The sequence below is a fragment of the Maylandia zebra genome, linkage group LG17 (assembly GCF_041146795.1).
Source record: "Maylandia zebra isolate NMK-2024a linkage group LG17, Mzebra_GT3a, whole genome shotgun sequence".
In the NCBI taxonomy this organism is placed as follows: domain Eukaryota; kingdom Metazoa; phylum Chordata; class Actinopteri; order Cichliformes; family Cichlidae; genus Maylandia; species Maylandia zebra.
In genome coordinates this window covers 39,697,727-39,719,994 of record NC_135183.1, presented here as the reverse complement: position 1 = coordinate 39,719,994, position 22,268 = coordinate 39,697,727, and the positions used below count along the sequence as shown (strand labels likewise).

At 44.0% G+C, this 22,268-nt stretch overlaps 3 protein-coding genes across 4 annotated transcripts in view; 2 read left to right on the top strand and 1 right to left on the bottom strand.

Annotated features, from left to right (window-relative positions):
- The window catches only part of tmem178bb (transmembrane protein 178Bb), an 84,740-nt gene extending 80,459 nt beyond the window's left edge, over positions 1 to 4,281 (bottom strand). Inside the window, exons 1-2 of the mRNA XM_076875749.1 lie at positions 4,172 to 4,281; positions 3,232 to 3,922 (exon numbers count right to left, since the gene is read on the bottom strand). Of these exons, the coding sequence (XP_076731864.1) occupies positions 3,232 to 3,613 (382 nt within the window). The 5' untranslated portion in view covers positions 3,614 to 3,922; positions 4,172 to 4,281. The remainder of the gene's footprint in view (positions 1 to 3,231; positions 3,923 to 4,171) is intronic.
- A 6,734-nt stretch (positions 4,282 to 11,015) lies between these two features.
- Positions 11,016 to 19,982, top strand: mrps33 (mitochondrial ribosomal protein S33). Its single transcript, XM_004553742.3, has 3 exons — positions 11,016 to 11,374; positions 16,939 to 17,155; positions 19,500 to 19,982. Exons 2-3 carry the CDS (start codon positions 16,941 to 16,943, stop codon positions 19,603 to 19,605), a joined length of 321 nt encoding a protein of 106 aa, XP_004553799.1. The 5' UTR covers positions 11,016 to 11,374; positions 16,939 to 16,940; the 3' UTR covers positions 19,606 to 19,982.
- An 869-nt stretch (positions 19,983 to 20,851) lies between these two features.
- braf (B-Raf proto-oncogene, serine/threonine kinase) overlaps positions 20,852 to 22,268 on the top strand; it is a 32,027-nt gene continuing 30,610 nt past the window's right edge. The window contains exon 1 of one of the 2 annotated variants that reach the window (XM_004553743.6): positions 20,852 to 21,299. In XM_004553743.6, the coding sequence (XP_004553800.1) occupies positions 21,144 to 21,299 (156 nt within the window). In that variant the 5' untranslated portion in view covers positions 20,852 to 21,143. The remainder of the gene's footprint in view (positions 21,300 to 22,268) is intronic. The other variant, XM_004553744.6, reaches the window with a different exon arrangement.

Sequence of the window (22,268 nt, the reverse complement as noted above, 5' to 3'; positions counted from 1 at the left end):
TTTTTGCAGAACATGCAAGCGGCCGTTGTTATTGTCGTATTTGTCGGACTAAGATGCTCTTAAATCTGGGAGTAATCTGGGTCCTAAACTCCGTATGCTTCAGGTCAAACGAACACTGCAGCATCACTTAGAGTTAAAAACTGTCTAAATTCTTTCATCTTTAATAAAACGATCAGCATTGCTGCTTTACCAGGTGTAACTATAAAGTTTAACTTCCAGGCATCCATGAAAACAAAAGTTATTACATTTAACGGAGTTAGAAGTTAGCAGGAAGCTAGCGGAAGTTAGCTCGCTAGTTTCGCTAGTTACCTAAGCATGATATAGCATGTTCTGACGGAGAGATTTCTGAAAAAAAATCAAACGTACAGCTCTGCTATCACTTCCAACATAAATGAAGACAGGAAACTAAACAGCAGTGACGTTTGTAGGGTTACTGAAGTTGGGCTAGCTGGTATATAATGATGTGCTACGTGATCGCTAGCGACACAGCTATGTTAGCATAACATAAACAGTGAAGCTGGAGGACAAACACTAACACTTTTCCACTTATAAAAGTTAACGTGAAGGTTCTTCATGGTTAGAGACAAATGCAATCGCATGGCAGGATGCTGTAAACGGACCAAACTTCAGTCAGGAGAACAACTGAGATAATCCATCCATAATACGAGGTTAGTCATTAATATTATAGTAATGTTGTGGAGTTGTATTTTGTCTCGCATCAATTATATCGTCGGTTATATCGTTATCGCAAATTTTCAAATATATATCGTGATAAATATTTTTGGCCATATCGCCCTGCTCTAGTGGGCAGGTGCTTCTCCAACAGCATCACCATCAACACAGGAGCACCTCAGGGATGTGTCCTCTCGCCACTGCTCTACTCCCTCTACACTTCAGACTGTGTGGCCACCCATGGCTCCAACACCATTGTGAAGTTTGCTGACGACACAGTGGTGTTGGGTGCCATCTCCAACAACGATGAGACGGCCTACATGGATGAAGTGAAGAATCTGGCATCGTGGTGCCAGGACAACCACCTCCAGCTGAACGTCAGCAAGACCAAGGAGCTCGTGGTGGACTTCAGAAGGGGTCAGCACAGAGACTACAAGCCCATTATCATCAATGGAGCTCCAGTGGAGAGGGTGCAGTCCTTCAAGTATCTTGGTGTCCACATCTCCTCAGACCTGACATGGGCTGCCCACATTCAGGTCCAGACCAAAAAGGCTAGGCAGCGCCTGTATCACCTACGACAACTGAGGAAGTTCAGGGTCTCTCCAAAGATCCTCAGGATTTTCTATACAGGCGCTGTGGAGAGCATCCTCACACAGAACATGACATCGTGGTTTGGGAACAGCTGTGTGAAGGACCAAAAAGCTCTCCAGAGAGTGATCCGTACAGCAGAACGCTGCTGCAGGATTGCTCTCCCCCCGCTTCAGGACACCTATACCAGGAGATGCCGGACTAGAGCAGATACTGAAGGACCCGTCCCATCCTGGCAACAAACTGTTCCAACTTCTGCAATCTGGTAGAAGGTTCCGCATCTTCCGGGCAAGGACAGAGAGACTCAAGAGGAGCTTCTATCCCCAAGCCATCCGTGCCCTAAACACACACACCCGCCCTCTCACATCATCTATAATTGACTGAGACAGGACTCTTCCAGACACTAAACCAAGGCACAATGTACATTTCAATTCCTTTAATTTTAAATATGTTTATATTGTCTATCCTGTAAAATAGTCAGATGTCTATTCATATTAATGTACAGAATTCACCTGCTTGCTGCTACTACTGCACATGCACAATGTATATACTATATGTGTATATATATATATATATATAATGTTCTTCCTCTACACCCCCCCCCCCCCCCCCCCAATTTTTGCACATGTCGAGGAGCGTGTCAGGCTACATTTCACTGTGTGTTATACTTGTATAACTATGCATGTGACAAATAATAAAGAACCTTGAACCTTGAACCTTGTCACTGCTGACTGTGTTGTTGTAAAGCAGCTGCATGTAGCTACTGGAGTTGTTAGATGATCACACAACTGTACATGCATCGTGCATGGATTTAAGTGTTTATGCCCACAGCTACGTCCTTATCGATCCATTACTGTGAGGTGACACTCAGAGGCATCATGGAGACAAACCACACATAGTTTTCCAAGCTGATGGAGATGGAACAGATCAGAGCTCTCTATGGAGGCATTCATCTGATCACTGAGAGCTCTGACTGTGGGCTGCCCATTACTGCAGATGGTAGGCCATCAAGGCCATTCAGGCATCGTCAAAGGAAGGCACAGCTGCAGCTCACACACACATATGCACATATCACCACACACACACACACACACACACACACACACAGTCTTGTTCCATTTTTGACTCGAGCCAGTAACTTCCATCAGAAAGCTCATCCTCCTTGCCTTAACACGCAGCTCGCCTGTGAAGCACAGTCAGAGGCAGAAGGACGGACCTGGACTTTGAATATACAAATCATGGTGGGTGTTTGTTTAAATGCAGGAATTAACATTTGCATAAGCAGTACTAAAACGACCATGTCTCTTTATGGTCCTCATAGGTTTCGCCTGACTCTATTTTGATAGATAAGCTACACTTTATAATAGCAAACAAAGGTGACGTGACTCCATAGTGCAGCAGTTTACACATTCTTCTAACGAGCAAAAGATCCCAGGATCACAAACAAATCCCTCATATGTGAAGCTACGCTGTGTCAGTGAGGGAGTAACTTGGCTCCAGTTCCTGTTGATGAAGTAATGTGGACAGTACCACAGTCTGTACTGTCCTGATCATCTGCACATACTTGTTGTACTATAGCACAGTTAACATTTTTGATTTGCAATGCTGCATTACTCATTCACAGAGTGTCACATACTGCTCTTTAGCTCCTTCCTTAACAAGCAGCTCTTCCTGTTTCACGCTGAGTGCTTGGCGAGCCCGTGCACATCCTGAAACGATTATGTCATATTTTGCAGGAGCAGGTTCACACACACTGCTGCTCGGCGTCATCGTCAACATGCAAATAGCATGACAACAGGCCCTAACCCTGAGCCATGCCCGTGGAGCAACATGAGCTTCCAGAACAGGATGATTTATATTGTGCGATCATTGACCACAGAGCAGCCTGAATCCTTTCCTGCGACTCATGTTCCAGCACATCCATCGTGTTTCTGTCACTCTAACGTAGCGTCTGTGTCATTCTTGTCTTACCTTTCCGGATGCTCTCTTCGATTTCGTGGTCGAAGGCCAGCCGATGGCATTTCCTCCACAGCCCCATGTTGGTGGAGTTATACTGCCTACTACATTCATCTGCGGCGCTCATGGCGAACAGCTGCCGTCTGTTCCGGGCCAAAAGCAGCTTCTCTTGCCATCGGGACACGCTGCTCCGGCTGGCCCGCAGCGGTAGGCTGTTGTTGGGGATGTAGATGAAGCCCGGGTCCTTGCGGCGGCTGGAAAAGCTTCGGCACCGCTCCCTGTACCGTCTGGCGTCTGTCTCGTACCAGTGGTCGGAGCACATCGCCACGGCCAGCATGCCCAGGGCGCAAAGAGAAAGAGAGAGGCCGGCGTAGAGCAGTAACTTCCCCGCAGCCATGCTCGGTTCTGTCACAGCCGCATCAGCACCTCGACAGACGGACAGCTCCTCTGCGGCTTCCCCACCGCTTCAACTCACATCACCTCTGGAGAGCAGCGTCGGGACCATCCTCCGGGTGACCTTTATGTACAAACGGAAGGCGAACCTTTCCGGCGGCACAGTCTGCAGACAAATACGTTTAATCCCCGGACGCGGAGGTTTTCGGTGATAAAGTGCCCACGTCCGTCCTGCGTGCGCGGCGCTGCAGCACCTCGGCGGAGAGAAAAAGACGCTTATCTCATTTCAGCTCCCAGCCACGGATCCGTCTGTCTGATAGGGCGACACCATCAAGCACAAAACACATCAGCACGCCGCTAAGGGTTTAGTTAAACATGTAGTAGGCCATACGTGACACGAACCACTGCATAACCCACCCACTGACAGTAACGATGAACGAGGAAGAGTGCAAACATGCAACGAGTGATTTATACAGCCGTATTTACCGAATGTAAGGGTGCGATTGAAGGAGCACGAACATGCACCACCTATAACGTGCAGCTCATAGTTTAGAGAACCAACCTGATGTGTCCACAGAGCCCACGCAGCCGCAGCCCACCAGCCAGAGCACAGCGCAGGGGTATCAGCGCCACAGTCAGCATCCCCAGCACGTCTGAGGGGATGACGGCAGCTGCTACACATCAGGCCTGTGCGCTGACCAATCAGCACCCGTCTGTCTGGAGCAGCGCCGTCAGCTCACGGGCTACATGACTACAGCTGCCCGCGTGAAATCTCCAGTCAGGTTTGATTTTTGATTCGGATTCAACTTTATTGTCATTACAGTTTGAATCTAATCACACGTGCAAGAGCAGTAAGAGCAATAGGAGCAGATTATATACCAATACGGGTAGGAATAAAGGTGGGAATATGAACAGATTATGTACAAATAAGTTAAGTATACAGATGTTTATATTGCTATACAAACGGGCAGATTTACAGGTATTGTATGAACAAATATACAGATGTGCTACAGATGTATCGATCTGTGGTAACCAGATCTACAGAGTGCTGCACTGACATTCACTTAAACGGAAAAATCCAACGAAGCAGCGATGGAGGCGGAGTGGATTCCTCACAGTGTTAGAACATTGTGCTTGAAACACTGAAAGCTGAGCCGTTCCCTTCAAACTAATGGTGGGGGGGGGGGGGGGGGGGGGGGGGGGCAAAACAGGAATTTCTGCTGTGAAGTTTCCAAATGTGATCATGTGAAATAGGTTTTCAGTTGTTTCTAGTGTTTTGCCTCAATAAGTGCTTCCTGCAGGAATACAACATATGTTTGACACAGTCACGTGACCATGCATCGCTTCAGCTCCTGAACAGGCTGCTGTCAGTCATAGTGTATAAAGCATATGTTGGTGGACTGACCAGCAGCAGCTGGTATTACTGTTCTTCTGAGTGTTTATTGGTGGAGACATTCACCTCAAAGGTGGTTTTGATAACTATGGTCCATGTTCATGTCTGTGTAGCTCAAACATTTTGGGTCACATTAAAATGAAGGGACAGCTGAAACCATGTTTCCCTGAATTCAAGTAGTGTTGGTTCTTAAACTTTTCATCACCCATAAAGAATATGCCATATTCTGCAGAAACCGGCTATTTTAGGACCCAGAAGAGCTGCTTTTCCGTTAATGTAGGCAATATTGATATTAGTATGTTGTATGCTGTTTATTTAGCCTGACACATTTGTTTTGGAGGTGTTTGAGCACTGCAGCACAAAAAGACATTGAGTCACATATTTAGAAGGAAGCTAAAGGAATTTATGATTGGTCATAATTATGCTGATCGAAGCTGCTTAAATAATTCACTGAGGTACATAAAAAATGCACATTTTAAAAAATTTGGACTGAAAACATCCAGAACAATCTTTCTGTTTCTTCATATCTGGCGCCATCTTCTGTTATTAAAGAGCAATAGACTCCGGGTGCCACCTAGAGCTGCAATCAATTCAGTGACGATTCAAAAGATCCATTCAACTTCTCAAAGTAGCTTCGGCTTAAATGAAAATTGGGAAAAAACTGAACAGAATGAAAAATAATAAATGGTAAAGTATTGATCGAGACTGAAAGTGCAGTCAAAACACAGAGCAGTGTTTGCAGGAAGCTGGCAGGAAACGCTGTGTGTGGCAGGCACATTTGCAGATCCAAATTTCAGACAGCAGACGGGACTGTGCTCGGAAACTGGAACTGGCAAATACCAACAGACAGGTTCAAACAGAGAACTGACACTTAGACAGGACACACAGTAAGAGGGAAACAGACACTAAATACAAGAGGGAATCAGGACAAAGAGGAAACACCTGGAGAACACGGCTGGCAACAGTCTAAGAGGTGAGACGGGGACAAGTGGCTGCAGAATAAAACAGGACACACAAACTGAGGCGCAGACTGACTAAAATACAGGGAACAAAGGGAGAGGGCCAAGAGAGGTGAGAGAAAGCAGACAGACACATAGAAACATGACTGGGAAACAGGCAACTACACCTGGAGAAGAGGAAGACTTCACAGGGAAGGACACAGAGACGAGACCAGGACATGAAAAGGGGCCTAATAACAAACAACACAACCTAAACTAGAAATACAGAGAACAAGGAAAAATAGTCACACAGGGAGCCCAACAATATTAAACAAGACCCTAACAGAACCCTGCTGGAACGGCTCTACATTTAAAATCTTCAGTTGGTAAAAAACAAAATGAAAATGTAATTCTAATGAGCTAAGTCGAAAAAGAAAGAAACACTGACATCCCCTTTACTCAAAGAGCAGCACATCGTAGCCCGACTGAGGTTTGCCCATGAACATTTGAAAGGTAAAGATGAGTTTTGGTAGTCTGTGCTTTGATCTGATGAGACTAAACTGGAACTGTTTCAGCACAGTTGTTGCTTATGTTTGGCGAAGAAAGCCACAGGCCTTCAACCCCAGGGCCCTATTTCAGGAAGCCGGTTTAGTGCAAACTCTGAGTAAGTATACCCTGAGTTAACGGAAACTCTGGGTTTTCAGTTTCACAAAGCGAGTTTAGATTAATTCTGAGCGAGTTACTATGACGACACACTCCGTGAAGCTAACCTGCCCCCTAGCAGGTTTACTTCAACTAACCCTGACTGTCTCCGCCCCTTTGTCGGAAACCTGACTGTAGGAAGTGTCAGACATGGCGTGTCCCTTCCTCGAAGAGCCAGTAGATGTTGAAGCCCAAATTCTCCGCAGAGCTCTCCGCCGGGAGAGAGTGATTAGAGCGCATTCGGACATTTTATCATTTCCTGATGATTTCCTGTGTGAACGTTACCGTTTTCCAGCACAATCTATAATTTATTTGGATAACCTCCTCAGGCCTAATATTGCTCATGTGACACATCGCGGACATCCTCTCAGTTCTGTACATATTATTTGTATTGCACTTCGGTTTTTTGCAAACGGGAGCTTTCTGTATAATATTGGTGACGCTGAGCACGTTTCCAAGGCTACCGTCTGTCGGGCAGTCAGGAATGTTACAGTTGCACTGAAACGTCTCCTGTACTCGTTTGTGGTGTTCCCCGGTCATAGACCCACAAGATTTATCAAAGAGGGATGCCACAAAATTGCAGGTATCAGGATGAACAAAACTTAATTCATGATGTGGTGATACTTGAACTACTACTTAAATTTTACATTTATTTTCAGGGTTCCCAGGCGTGATTGGCTGTATAGATGGCACTCACATTCCAATCATTGCTCCTTCAGTAAATGAAGGAGACTATGTGAACAGGAAGTCTTTCCACAGCATTAATGTACAGGTACATAGTTCCCTGTAGCATTTCAAACTAACAAATTATTTCATTATAGTAATGGATGCTAATTTGTGTTCTCTGCACTGTGAAGATCATATGTGATGCTGCCAACATTATCACAAATGTGGAAGCCAAGTGGCCAGGCTCTGTGAGTGGTGGTGGAGGACCCCCACCTGTTTTTCGGGCCTCCGCTTTTTCTCTAGTGGCCATAACGGAGTCACATTTGAGCATACAGAGTAAGCAAATATGTACTTGTAATGTGCTCAGATAATTTCAATAAGTGCTTACAGAGGGGAAATTAATGTAGCCTCTAACTGCAATTGATTTACATCGGACAAACAGACCAAGCACTATGGCTCATAATACAATTACACCTTACCTGTTTGGACTATATTTTTATATTTCATTTTTACTTGCTGCCAGGAACGTTTGGGGCCTGTTGGGTTGCACCTGCGCTCACATCACATCACAAAATAAAATGTATAAAATAAAAAATAAAATAAAATATGATAAAATAACGTGTTAAATGGGTGGAAATCCCTCGATCAATGTTTAAATTAACACTCACGCATTGACTCTGTCGGCTATGTTTTGCCATGCATGCTCCCTGTCTTTTGCAGCTGAGGATGTGTTACTTTTTTTCCGCAAAATTTGCATGTTATCGGCATATGCTGCCATCAGAATTTCGGCCTCAAGCGCTGTGAAATACATTGACCGCGCCTTCTTTCCCTCCGTCTCCATGGTGACTCGCTTAATCTGTGCTCCACTAATCAGGGCTTTATGTATCCTCGTGCGCGCGTTTAATTTGGGGTTAAAGCAACTCCGCGTTGACTGAACTAATTGTTATCAGCCTTTCTGAAACCGAATATTCCGAGTTGGACAGTTCGGGGTTACTCAACCCTGAGTATCGTTTTTCACTCTGAGTTTTCTAAACCGGCTTCCTGAAATAGGGCCCAGGAGCACAGTTGGGAACATCATGCTGTGAGGCTGTTTTGGCGCCTCGGGCACAGGAAGCCTTGTTTGGTTGCATGACATCATGAAAAAAGAAATTATGTTGACATTTTGAAGGAGAATTTGCAGAAATCTGCTCATAGTCTAGGCTTAGGTCATCGCTGGGTCTTCCAGCAAGACAATGACCCAAAGCATGCATCAAAATTAGTCCAACAGTTCCTCAAGGATACCAAAACCAAGATCCTGGAGTGGACCATTCAATTTGGAGCAGCTAGAACAGTTTGCAATGGAGGAATAGGCCAAAATCCCTCAGGAGACCTGTGCCAACCTTGTAAAGACCTACTCTAAGAGATTGTTGTCAGTTGTGGCTCAGAAAGGGTACAGTATTGACTATTAATGGCCATGGGGCTAATAATTTTGGATGTTTCATTTTTGCCCTTTTTTCAGTTTGGTGTATCAATAAAATATTGTAATTAAACTTAGTGGACATATTTATTTTGGAAGCAGACACACTATACAAAACAAAGACTTGTTGTTAATGGTCATTTTCACACTGAAATCAAGAGTGCTGTCTAATTTCATAACGGGGGCTAATAATTTTGCCATCAACTGTAGCTGGTCTAACTGATCTCAGAACAGTAGGCACCATACCTTCCATCAGTTCAGTCACAGAGTGGCAGTTTATCCACAACGAGCATGCACAAACCACCAGAAACAAGCTGCTGGCCCCTCAGCTTGCTCATCTGCAGTCTTTGTTAACATGAGACAAAAATGCCTTCAGAGAGAGATAAATACACTTTGCCATGAGATGAAACAAGCACAGCTTTCTTCAGCCACAAGTAATGTAAAGGCTGTAATGTAAAGGCTGGATGCACATATTATTTGACAGGTGAGTAGCTTTATGACAGAGCTGTCTGACATGAAAGCCTTGCTTTACCTTGGTACATTTTAATATAAGACTATTTTCAGACGTGAAAACACTTCAGGTCACCAAGACTTTTACAGTCTAACATCAAAACCATGATGCTGGTACTGTAGATGAGCTTTTTATTCAATAACTCATATTCAACCACAGTAAATAAAAAAAGGTTCTATGTAACGCACGGCTCTTAGACAAACGTTTGCAAAAGCATCTTTTCCAAGTGTGCTACTGATGACACTGTCTCATGCATTCTTACACTACTATACACTGCACTATTGCTGGTTGTGCTCCACTCTGGACTGGCTGAGTGAATGTGACTACAGTAAAGCGACTCTGTTGGCAGGTTCAAGCACACGTGTGCACTGTGGTCCCATAGAGCACTGAGCCATGGGTCCCATGCACCTACCTTAAACGTCTTAAACGCCAGGCAGGTTAGGACCCAAATACCTCTCAAGCTGGACCGAACTTAACAACAGCTTTACTGCTGGAGAAAATACAAATAACTAAATACAAAGAACTTAACTGTCAGGAACGCAAACACTCGAGATTGTGTGAAAAGGAATGACAGAAAGAAAGTAAATAGCAAAGATATGTTGAATAGAAAGGTATTAATGAAATGTCACAAAACAATGTTATTAAAATATCATTATGAATTTACAGTTTTTTATTTATACAGGCGCAAATTAAACCCAATTTGTGCGTGTGTGTGTGTGTGTGTGTGTGTGTGTGTGTGTGTGTGTGTGTGTGTGTGTGTGTGTGTGTGTGTGTGTGTGTGTGTCAGAAAAAGTGTTAAGCATAGATAAAAGTGCTGCAAAATGAGACTTTTAGAAAGCACCTTTAGTGTTCGACAGGTTTGCTACAGTATGTTGTCAGAAGTATTCATTCATCTGTCTGCACATGAATATAAACTTGAGTCTCATTCTTAATCCACAGGATATTTAATATGATGCTAGCGCGCCCTTACCAGCTATACCAGCTTTACTAATACTTTATTTTTTTATTAAGTTTATATGTTGTGTTTTTTGTTGTTTGGTTTTTTTAACGATGGACGTAAAGTGTGTCAGTAAAGAGTAATTGATTGAATTATGTGCTGCAGAACACGTGGGCTAAATGTTGTTTTGAAATGCTTCCGTCTCATTATTATTATTTTTTTTTTTTTTATTGAAAGAAATTTTCATATACAAAACAAGTCAAGGAAACAGACCAGAATTGTAACAATTTACATTATAAAGATGGTGAAGCAAGTCATCATAACTTTACAGTGAGAAAATAAAAGTTTCTAGGATAAAGTAATAAGGAACATAGACCTTTTGACACAGGCAGGAAAATTAGAATAGCAAGTATTTTGTGATTTTACAGCATAGTACAGCAGTTTTTTTGTTCATATTTGAAATAAGCTTAAGTGACTTAAAATATTGACAAAAGTAATTCAAGAAGACGGTAAACATAGGAGAGGCATTCTTCCACTTACATAAATGAATAAAAAACTTACATAGCACTATTACAAAATTGACAACATCTGAGATTTCAGAATCCAGATTGTCCATAAAGTAAAGAATATCCTTAGATGTGAAGGCAGGTACATTGGAAATTCTGAGTGAAACCCAACAGTGTATTTCAAACCAATTCCGTCTCATTATTACCAAGCCAAATTAAAAATCAGCGCCTCCTGCACTTATAAGCGAACAGCTGCATTTAAGCGGAACTTTGCCTATACCTGTCACATCCACGGAACTATTAACAGGGACGGACTTCCGCTTTGATTGCGTAAACGCATTGGTGTATGCGTAGATAAATTAGAATATATCGACTAGGATACTGTTTTCGAGAATTTAATGACGGCTAACGGGTACACATATGTGTAATAAAAACTACTAATTGTTCCAACGATAGATATGTGTAATTCACACAGAGTCGCACAAACAGGAAGTAAGAGGAACAAGCCAATCAGCTCCACGGAGCATGTGTCACGCGTGATGCACCGTCTCTGGTGAAGGTTACGGTTAGTTGAACGTGTGCACTGTTACCTGTTACCTGTTACCTGAAGCAGAGGCTACAGACAGATTCGGGAAACAACGCCGTGCGCAGCTGCGGTAAGAATTAATTTCACTGTCATGAAGCTGTTCGTCTGCTCACAGCAGCTCACAGACACGAGCTGCTTCCTCCTGTTCAAACACAGAACAGTGTTAACAGATCGTCCTGTGACTGCAGCATCAGAAACCCTACTTCTCATATTTACCTGCTGTTCAGTGATCCAGTCTAACTCACTTCGGCGGCCTCCCGGTATAATTTATCCCAGCTGACCCAAAGTAACTAAAAACGTGCTAATATATAATTACTAATAGTTCTAAATCTGCAATACAACGAACCTTGCTAACTGAATTATACGGACCCACGAACGCACTTTGATAAATTAACATAGTTTATAATCTGGATTTAGCGAGTTTATGTAAATCTACGCCGCCGGACTCCTGGGTTTACCGGTGTTCCAGATTAACTGGCGCTTAGATCAACTGGTGTTGGTCGAACAGATGTGTGGCAGTCTTACGTTTCAGGAGCTGCTACCGACAAACCAGTGTATGCGTACTCCACTGTGCTCTGTGAGTGACGTGACCTGCAGTTAAATATTTGAAATGGTAAGCAATGGTGCTTCAATCAGAATTCTTTATTCATTTCTATGGAAATGATGCCGTTTCTCCAAGACCAGAACAGGCTGGACTAAATTAAATAATACAGCATATTATACAGTTTATAAACTATAAGAAACAGCTCTAACATATGTTTCCTTTATTAGCTCCTTTAGCAGAGAGAGGAAAAATTGTACTTTCTCATAATTTACAGCAATGATCAACACGACCGACTCAATTGTCTCAGATCATTTAGATGCTAACGCTGCATTTTCCAGTTCAGGCCAAAACCTGCTGATCTTTATTAACCCTTGAATGTCAGGCTGGCATAGCTAGTTATTACATTAGCATCAGGGAGAAGGCTAGCTATACTACGGCACATGGTATGTTAAATGTTTTTGGAGGAATGTTCACTGTGCTTTTTATTGTTTCCTTTACGTATTGTGTATTATTGCGAGGAAAATAAACCAGTTCTTGCTGTATGCATTCCAGTCATATGCAGCTATATGTCTCAATAAGTACATATTAGAGACGCCCAGAGCTCCATCTCTTCAGCCACCTTCTCTAGCTATCCTGGGGGGACACCAAGGTATTTCCAAAAAATCTGAGAAATCTACTCTTCTGTGTATCCTGGGTCTGCCCTGAGATCTACTTCCAGTGAAACCTACCCAGAACACCTTACCTAGGAGGTGTCAGGGAGGCATCCTAGTCAGATACTCGAACCACCTCAACTGACTCCTTTCAGTGTGGTGGAGTAACAGCTCTACTCCAAGCTCCTCCTGAATAACCAAGCTTTTCACCCTGTCTCTAAGGCGAAGCCAAACCATCGTGTAGAGCAGGGGTGGGGGAACTCTAGGCCTCTAAGGCCGGTGTCCTGCAGGTTTTAGACGTGTCCTTGATCCAACACAGCTGATTTAAATGGCTAAACGACCTCCTCAACTAGGGCTGGGCCATATTATACCGTTCACGGTAATACCGGTATAATGTTAGGCAACGATAGGAAAATGAAATATCGCGATAGAATATGAGTAAAACGCGCATGCGCAGTGCCTTTGTTTTCATACGCACATGGCCGATTGTTGAGTGAAACAGATGAACCAGAATTGGTTTGTAAAAATGGTGCAACTTCAGTGATGTGGAACTGGTTTGGTGTTTGTCCGTCAGATACACGACAAAGCACATTTTTTTGCAGAACATGCAAGCGGCCGTCGTTATCCGGTTGTTCAGTGATGACGCGACGAATCCTACTTCCGGGTCTAAAGTAGTCTGCGTTTAATATGGCTTTTGTGTTGTTAACATGTTTAATGTTTTGTATTTTCTTCTATTTGATCTCAAAAAGCTCCTAAAACAGTCAGCGACCACTGTTGACCTCCCTCGGCTTTTATTACCGCTAATCATTTATTTAAGCTCAGTTTTTAAAACCTTATGATGTAACTACAGCCCAGCCCATGCAGCAGTATATGAATGACTAACCTCGTATTGTGGATGGATTATCTCAGTTGTTCTCCTGGCTGAAGTTTGGTCCTTTTACAGCATCCTGCCATGCGATTACATTTGTTCCTGACCACCGAGAACACTCACGTTAACTTTTATCGAGTGGAAAAAAAGTTAGCTTGTTTATATTATGCTAACATAGCTGTGTCGCTAGCGGTCACGTAGCACATCATTATATAGCAGCTAGCCCAACTTCAGTAACCCTACAAACGTCACTGCTGTTTAGTTTTCTGTCTTCATTTATGCTGGAAGTGATAGCAGAGCTGTACGTTTTAATTTGTTTCCAAAACCCCGCAGTCAGGACATGCTATATTGTATTTAGATAGAAGCTAGCGAGCTAACTCCATGCTAACTTCTAACTCCGTTAAATGTCATAAATTCCGTTTTCATGGATGCCTGGATGTTAAACTCAATTGTTACACCTGGTAGAGCAGAACGCTGATCATTTTATTAAAGATGAAAGATGAAAGACTTTAGACAGTTTTTCAACTCTCAGTAACGCCATAGGGTTAGGGTTAGGGTTACCTAACCCTAACCGGATTGTCGGACTAAGATGCTATTAAATCTGGGAGTAATCTGGGTCCTAAACTCCATATTCTTCAGGTCAAACAACACTGCAGCATCACTGAGAGTTAAAAACTGTCTATATTCTTTCATCTTTAATAAAACGATCAGCATCGCTGCTTTACCAGGTGAAACTATGAAGTTTAACTTCCAGGCATCCATGAAAACAAAATGTATTACATTTAACGGAGTTAGAAGTTAGCAGGAAGCTAGCGGAAGTTAGCTCGCTAGTTTCGCTAGTTACCTAAGCATGATATAGCATGTTCTGACTGAGAGATTTCTGAAAAAATCAAACGTACAGCTCTGCTATCACTTCCAACATAAATGAAGACAGGAAACTAAACAGCAGTGACGTTTGTAGGGTTACTGAAGTTGGGCTAGCTGGTATATAATGATGTGCTACGTGATCGCTAGCAACACAGCTATGTTAGCATAACATAAACAGTGAAGCTGGAGGATGAACGCTAACACTTTTCCACTTAAAAAAGTTAACGTGAAGGTTCTTCATGGTTAGAGACAAATGCAATCGCATGGCAGGATGCTGTAAACGGACCAAACTTCAGTAAGAAGAACAACTGAGATAATCCATCCACAATACCAGGTTAGTCATTAATATACTGCAACAACATGGGAATAGAGCAGCTGTGATAGAATACAGCATTAATGAATCAATGGTACAGAAGTGGAGGAAGCAAGAAGAATGAGTTTAATAAAGTTTGATTTATCTGACTGCTTTGTTTCGCTTAATGTGCCTTATAATCCTGTGCACCTTATGGTCCGAAAAATACGTACTGCACACTGCAGTTTAATTCAAATTCAAATTTTATTTGTCACGTACACAGTCATACACAGTACGATATGTAGTGAAATGCTTGGACAACTGCTCGTGACCTAAAGAAAACAAAAAAGGAAAAGGCTATGAATAAGATAGGAAATAAATATGAAAAATTAAAAAGGGTAAATTTAACTAGGAAGGAATAGAATATAAATTAAGGTTAAAAATGAAATAACTGTACAACACAAATTAGAATGAAGGGTAAATTTAACTGGGAGAATAAGATAAAGATAAATATATAAATTAAAGTTGAAAATAAAATAACTGTACAACAAAATACACAATATAGAACTATATAAGAATGTATGAAGAAATCTAAATATAAATAAATATATACACAATAACAGCAGCTGTACAAGTATTAACCGGAAATGAAGAATATAGTGACCAGTGTTGTGCAAAACCAAAGTCCAGAAAGTCCAGTGTGTGTGTAAGAACCATATGTGTGGGTCAGTACTGTGTGGTGGTGTGATTGAGAGACCGTATCGCCTGCGGGAAGAAGCTCCTCCTCAGTCTCTCTGTGTTGGTCTTCAGGGAGCGGAATCGCTTTCCTGACCTCAACAGAGAGAACAGTCCGTTGTTGGGATGGCTGAGGTCCTTCACCATCTTCCTGGCCTTGGTCCAGCACCGCCTGCTGTAGATTGAGTGCAGGTCAGGGAGCTCGGAGCGGATGGTGCGCTCAGCTGACCGCACAACCCTCTGTAGAGCTCGTCTGTCCTGCATGGTGCTGTTCCCGAACCAGGTTAAGATGTTTCCCGCCAGGATGCTCTCTATGGTGCACGAGTAAAAGTTCCTGAGCACCTTGGAGGGCAGTTGGAAGTCTCTCAAGCGTCTGAGGTGGTAGAGACGCTGTCGGGCCTTTTTCACCACGGTGTTGATGTGACAGGACCATGACAGGTCCTGCGTGATGTGAACTCCGAGGTATTTGAAGCTGTCCACTCTCTCCACTGGGCACTCGTTGATGACGGGGGTCTGGTAGTTCCTCTCCTGCTTAGTGCTGAAGTCCACTATCAGCTCCTTTGTCTTACTGACGTTTAGAAGGAGGTTGTTCCTCTGGCACCAGTTCTCCAGATTCCTAATCTCCTTCAGGTAGCACCTCTTTTTAACTTCAGTGGATATTATACATGGTTATGCTCAGGATATGTCAGCCCATTTCTGCTGGAAATGCCTTTTGGTTAAACTTTCAGCAAGGAATTTGCATTTGCACTGTTACATTTTTATAAAGCTTTAATGTACATAAAAACCAGCTTCTTGTTTAAGTGAAAATAAATGGAAGGTTGTCTTTTTGCACTAGTAATGTTGTGGAGTTGTATTTTGTCTCGCATCAATTATATCATCAGTTATATCGTTATCGCAAATTTTCAAATATATATCGTGATAAATATTTTTGGCCATATCGCCCTGCTCTATCCTCAACATGCCTTCAACTTCTCCAGACGCCTGGTAATGAACTAGCCTCTCACATTACCCCTTGAGTGCAAACTAGAACTTCTGTCCATAAATATTATGAGCAGAACAGCAGAGTCCAAAACCCACTGAAGATGAGTCTGACTTTTTGCTTGCAGCGCAGACTAAACTTTCACGGGAACTGGACCCTGCAACAACAGGCTCGATCTACTCTGGAAGCCGAGGGACACGGTCAAATGCTTGCTCCAAATCCACAAAACACACACAGGCTAGTTGGGCAAACACCCAGACGCCCTTGAATGTTTTGAGTGGATGCAGAGCTGGTCCAGTGTTCCCTGACAAGCACGAGCATCTCATTGTTCCTCCAAATAAAAGCCCAAAATTTTCAGTCCTTTTTTACCATGAAGATGAATCACCAGCTCTTTTAAAATCATAGAAAAACTTACGTAGAATACTTTTACACATGCTACGTTCATGTAACTTTCATGCTGATTAAACAGATAAGTTGTACCACAAAGAAACCCAAAAACTGTACATTGTGATATGACGTGTTCAGAGTTATTTTTCACATTTTTCTTTGCTACGTAACTCCATATATCCTGTTTGACTTATTTGATGTCTTCAGTTTGTATCTACCATGTAGAAAGTAGTAAAATAAAGAAAAACATTAAATGAGAAGGCGTGTCCAAACTCGTCACATGTCAAACTCTGTGTTTCTTGTGCTCATTAGTGATGGCAGGCCTGTCCAGCTATGCATTGCGGATGGCCAGACTGAGCTCACAGATCTTTGGAGAAGTTGTGCATCCAACTGACCCGAAATCTATGAAGGTGGTCCAGCTATTCCAGGAGCCCCCTACGGCCAAGAGGAAGGAGGTGTATGACTGGTACCCACACCACAAGATTTACTACGCTGTGACCCAGAAGCTCAGGTTCATGGGTCTGTTCAGGTACAGTAGAATACACCTGTGATACGATGACAGTATTTACCTTTGTAAAAGCAAACATGGCTTCATTTATTTTTACACAGTTGTGCTGCCGAAACACAGTTTTAAGAGTTTGAAAGTTCATTTATTTTCATTTTTTGTGGGATTTACAAAAAAATGTAAAACAAATCCCACTGTTGTCATTTTCTCCCTTTAAAAATGTAATTACATTACAGTGTAGCTGTGATAATGAACTGATTACTGAGGATCATCCTGATTAAACAACAAACAAATATGAATATGCACGCTAAAATGTTTTGTTTGAAATACATTTTATAAATAATTGAAATTCAGCATGAAACACTGTAACATACAATAAGTATGTCAGTGCAGGAGCAGTTACATTGTTTCCAAAACCAAAAAAGATAACCAGGAAATGAAGGCCGGAATCCGAGAGAGATCCAAGCTCCGCCCTCTGCCTCTGTCGGTGCCTCTGAAATTTATCAGCAACTATTTATTACTTCAGAAAGAATTTGAAGTGACTTATAAATGGGGGAAATGTGAACTGCAGTTGCTTCAGAAAGTACTCTGACTGCTTTGCCTTTTTGTTAAAAACTGAAATGACTCATTTACAAAGTATAAGACGCTGAATGCAATATTTTAAAGGTCATCATGGGTAAGTCTGAAGAAGAGGGGTTTTTGCTTTCTTTGATTTTGGCATATTGGACGGCATCTTCGATTCTATCCATAAATGTTAATAATGTAAAGTGTGGTTCACGTCTGGACTGTAACTCGACGACAGTTCTTGTTTCTCAGCGTCGGCGTGGCCTCGTGCTGACCCACTGCTCACTGGAGCAGGCTTTCCTACCATGGAGCTGTGCAGCCTGACAACATCCTGCCACTCCCACACTTCCCACTAGTTTTTAATCACTTAATTATTCTTAATTACTAATTACCTTGTTACTAGATATGCATTTTTTTTTGTTATTTATTCTGTTTTGTGATGAAATGTTTCTGTGGCCCAGATATTGAACTGATTGTATCCAAATGATTTGCTGTATTATTCATCAGGGGTTTTGTTTCTTTGTGTGCATTCAAAGATCATGTGATGTGGAGGTGTCATCATTTATCCTATTATGGAAAATGTCTCATGGTTACCAGTGGGGATTTTAACCACGCCTCACTAGACAACAATAAGTTGAGTGTGCACTAGAACAGAGAACGAGACATGCTGTGTGGTAATGCTGCTAAAGCGTACAGTGTCACTGGAGTTATTAGGCTGGCTATTTGAAGCTGCTGAGGCACTGCAGGGGTCCACGTGCTGGAATAAACTTTGTAAACCACATTGAGAGGACATTAATAAGCTGTATGACAGAGTATATCACATTTGTGTGTAACTACACCATCTTACCATCTCAGGGCTGTATGTTGCTCTGTGAACAAGAAGCTTTGGCTCATTACTTCCCTTAAAGACATGTTTAACTGCTCAGATCAGGGGTGTCCAACTCCGGGCGTCCTGCAGGTTTTAGATGTGTCAGCTGATTTAAACGGCTAAATGACCTCCTCAGCATGTCTTGAAGGTCTCCAGAGGCCTGGTAATGAACTCATCATTTGATTCAGGTGTGATATCTAGATCCCATCCCTGGCTTAAAGCTTCCAGGTCAGGCTCCCACTGAGGAGGGTCCAGCATGAGCTGAAGGCGAAGCTGAAGAAATACAAGGACTACTAGCTAACAGCACAAGATGTGTGGAGAAGAATGAAGAACATCATTGTGTTTAAGTGACTGGTTGTGGCTCAGTGATGGGAGAGTGGGTCATTTACCAGTTGGGAGGTCGAGGAAACGATCCCCAGCTCCTCATGTCCATGTGTCAAAGTGTCCCACTGAACCCCGGTTGCCCCCGATCCGTCCATCAGAGTGTGAATGTTAGATAAACCTGCTTCACTGTATGATTGTGTGTCCATTTAATGTCCACCAGTCCACTGAATGTGACAGACGACCAGTGAGCAGCCTGGAGGGAGCAAATTAGCTGCACCACTCCTCCACCAGGTTTAGCTCACAGCCCTCTGCTGCCTCCACACCCTTACTGCCTTTAGTGATCACTCCCAGTGGGAAACAAAAAGTTCAAATGGGTCACAGATATACTCGGGTAGCTGTTATGTTACATACCCGTGCAGGTAAAGTCTGCAGAGATGTCCTGTACACTTATTCAAAGTGGCTTTCATCTGCTTCACCAGAAAGTCCTGAGTGATGGTTTGATAACTTTCTGAAGAGATCTCATGTGAAAAACAGTGAAACCCATAAGATGAAGTGCATGTAAGTATGGCAGAAGTAAAAACTGTGTCTAATCAAATCCTTAATTTGTTTTAGAGATGAGCATGAAGACTTCAAGGAGGAGATGCGTCGTCTGAGGAAACTGAGAGGAAAAGGGACGCCAAAAAAAGGAGAGGGGAAGAGAGCAGGCAAGAAGAAGTGAACTGCGGCACGTCTGCTCCCCGAGGCTGCACAGGACTCGTTCTTCGGTTTCTCTGCAGGCTGCGCTGGCTGCTGTGCACCGTGGTGGGATGCTGGTCCTGAGAGCGTTCCACTGGTCGGGACTGTCCTGTGTTTCTGTGCTGACAGGACGCTCTGAGTCGGGCGTATCCCACTTCTGTTAAATTGTGTATGTCATTGAACGTGTGTGTGGCAGTAAGAGGGCTGTGCTTATATCTTATTACCACATAATAATGTCGTTCTGTCGAACAGCCCAGGAGGAAGCGTTAGCTGCTGACAGCTTGACTGTGGATGGAACGGCTCAAATGTATAGAAGTAGACACCCTTATTTTTCACAATAAAGTCAATGTGATAAATCTGCAGAGTGGTGCAAAACTTTGTTTTATTGCCTTTAAAGAGGAAAAATCAAGAAGAGGGAGATAAAATCCCTCCATGTAGGAAACGCTCAGCATATGCTGCTATCCACAGTCTGTTTTTCTGGGTCGACCTGCGGACGTGAGCACATGTGGGCATTAAACAATTTGTGGCTGGTGGAGTCATCGACCAATCGGGATGATTGCCAGCTCCTACTGTCCAAGAGTTGAAGTATCATTGGGCAACATACTGAACCCTGAGACACTCTGATGGATGCAGTGTGTGTGTGTGTGTGTGTGTGTGTGTCGGTCGGACAGTACTTGGGCACAGATAAAAGCACTATGAGTGTGTGCGACTGGGTGAATGAGGCGTCTCATTGTAGGAGAAAGTACTTCGAGTGCTCACATTGAGTATTAAGGTGTTCTTTAAGTAGCAGCCCATCCATTTACTGCATTCTGACTTCCGTGACATTAAGAAAAAGGTTTGCTATTGCAGGTAGTTACTAAACCAGGGGTGGGGAACTCCAGGCCTCCAGGGCCTGTGTCCTGCAGGTCTTAGATGTGTCCTTGATCCAACACAGCTGATTTAAATGTCTTGAAGTTCTCCAGAGGTCTGGTTATGAACTAATCATTTGATTCAGGTATCTAGAACCTGCAGGACACCGGCCCTGGACACTTGGAGTTCCCCACTTGTGATCTATAAGAAGGCTGCTAAATAAGTGGACTTGATGTGAATAAAAGTTTTAATTCAATGTTGTTAATGTTCGGGTCTCACTGCATTGCCATCTTTGTGCGGACTTGTTTCACTTTGGCTGAGCGCACACTCATAATCAGCCACGGTTCGCTCATGCTAAGCCCGCGTTTCCTACCACGCTGAGTACTGAGGGGCTGAATCCTGGCACTCGGCACGCTTCAGGTCATCCAGGGTTGCTACCTTGCAGCACTCCTGCGTGTTCAGCGTCCCGGGCACCTGAAGCTCCCAGCGGCAGGTGGACGCAGGAAGGCTGTAAGAAGCTCTCCGTGGTCGTTTCAAACGGCTGCTTTTTCCGGTTTTACTCAATCGAAAGAGGTCCGGAGCTCTGGCCCGTGCCTCTGTCTCCCCCTCCTGTCCTCAGCACCGGGTTGCGTTTTCCTCGATTATTTTCCACTCACTTTCTCGCAGTTTAAAATGGCGGCGTTGAGCAGCGCCGAGTCCCCACCGCCCGTCTTTAACGGAGACACTACGGAGCTGGAGCCGGGCAGGGAGCGGGGCCTGGACGAGCTGGGCGCCGGACTGGACTCGTCCTGCTCGTCGGGGATCCCGGGAGGTCCGCAGGATGAGGAGGTAAGCCCCACGGCAGCGGGTCGAAGCTGGGCAGGGGACACGGGCTCCGAGCGGAGGTAATTGGATGGAAAGGTTCGGGAAACGGCGGCTGGAGCCCGGGCGGTGGGCTGCGGCGCAGGGCTGGAAATGCGAGCGGCCCCGGCTCACCCGGCTCGCGGGCCGGGCTCCGTGGCGGGGGAAGCTCCGGCTGCGGAGCTGTGTTTGTGTCGGGCCTGCTCGCCTCTCTCTCCAGCCTCACAGCATCTGCAGCCTGCTGCGACAACAGCACGCGCACACACGCGCGCGCGCACACACCGCTGTTCAAAGCACAAAGACGCAGTTTAGCGCTTCGTGCTGTGTCGTGCGGAATTGTGGTGCGGACAAAGTTTGACGGCGAGCGGTGCTGCGAGGCCTGCGCTCAGAAGGCTGCTGATGGTGGACCTGGAGGCTAGCCCGAGTCGTGCTTGTGGTGTTTGAGGTGTGATTTAGCCACACATGCTACTTTTATTAATGTGACACAAGATGACTAGCATCTCCGCCACAGGCAGAAAGCATCAGGCTGTGTCCTCAGCGGTGTCTGCACCGACCACGTAGCCTAGCCTTGATTCTGCAGGTCACAGGCCTCCCTGCTGGACCACGACAGCAGCCTGAAGCACACAGCAGGATAGCTTTGTGTCAAAGTTTGGAACAAACAACACTGCAGCTCATGTCTGACGTGAACACATTTCCCTGCTATGTCATACAGAACATGAGAAATCCGCCACAGGCTTTGGCAGCACCCATCTTAGGGTCCAGAACTCCTGCGTGAACATTTGGAGAGTTCCTGTGTCCACGTCTCTGTCACTGCAGCTCTGTAGTGAGAGCTCCAGGGGCCCGAGCTCACCAGAGACTAAAAATAAAAGCATTTAAAGACTGCGCTGACTCTGGATTTTAGTCTCTGGAGCATCTGCGGTGTGTCGGCTACAGGCGCATCTGCTGGTTTCTCTTCAA

Excerpts from the sequence above, each read along its gene's own strand:
- mrps33 (XM_004553742.3), top strand. The coding sequence starts at position 16,941 with ATGGCAGGCCTGTCCAGCTATGCATTGCGGATGGCCAGACTGAGCTCA. Across the intron at positions 17,156-19,499 it reads AGGTTCATGGGTCTGTTCAG|AGATGAGCATGAAGACTTCA; the intron begins GTACAGTAGAAT and ends AATTTGTTTTAG.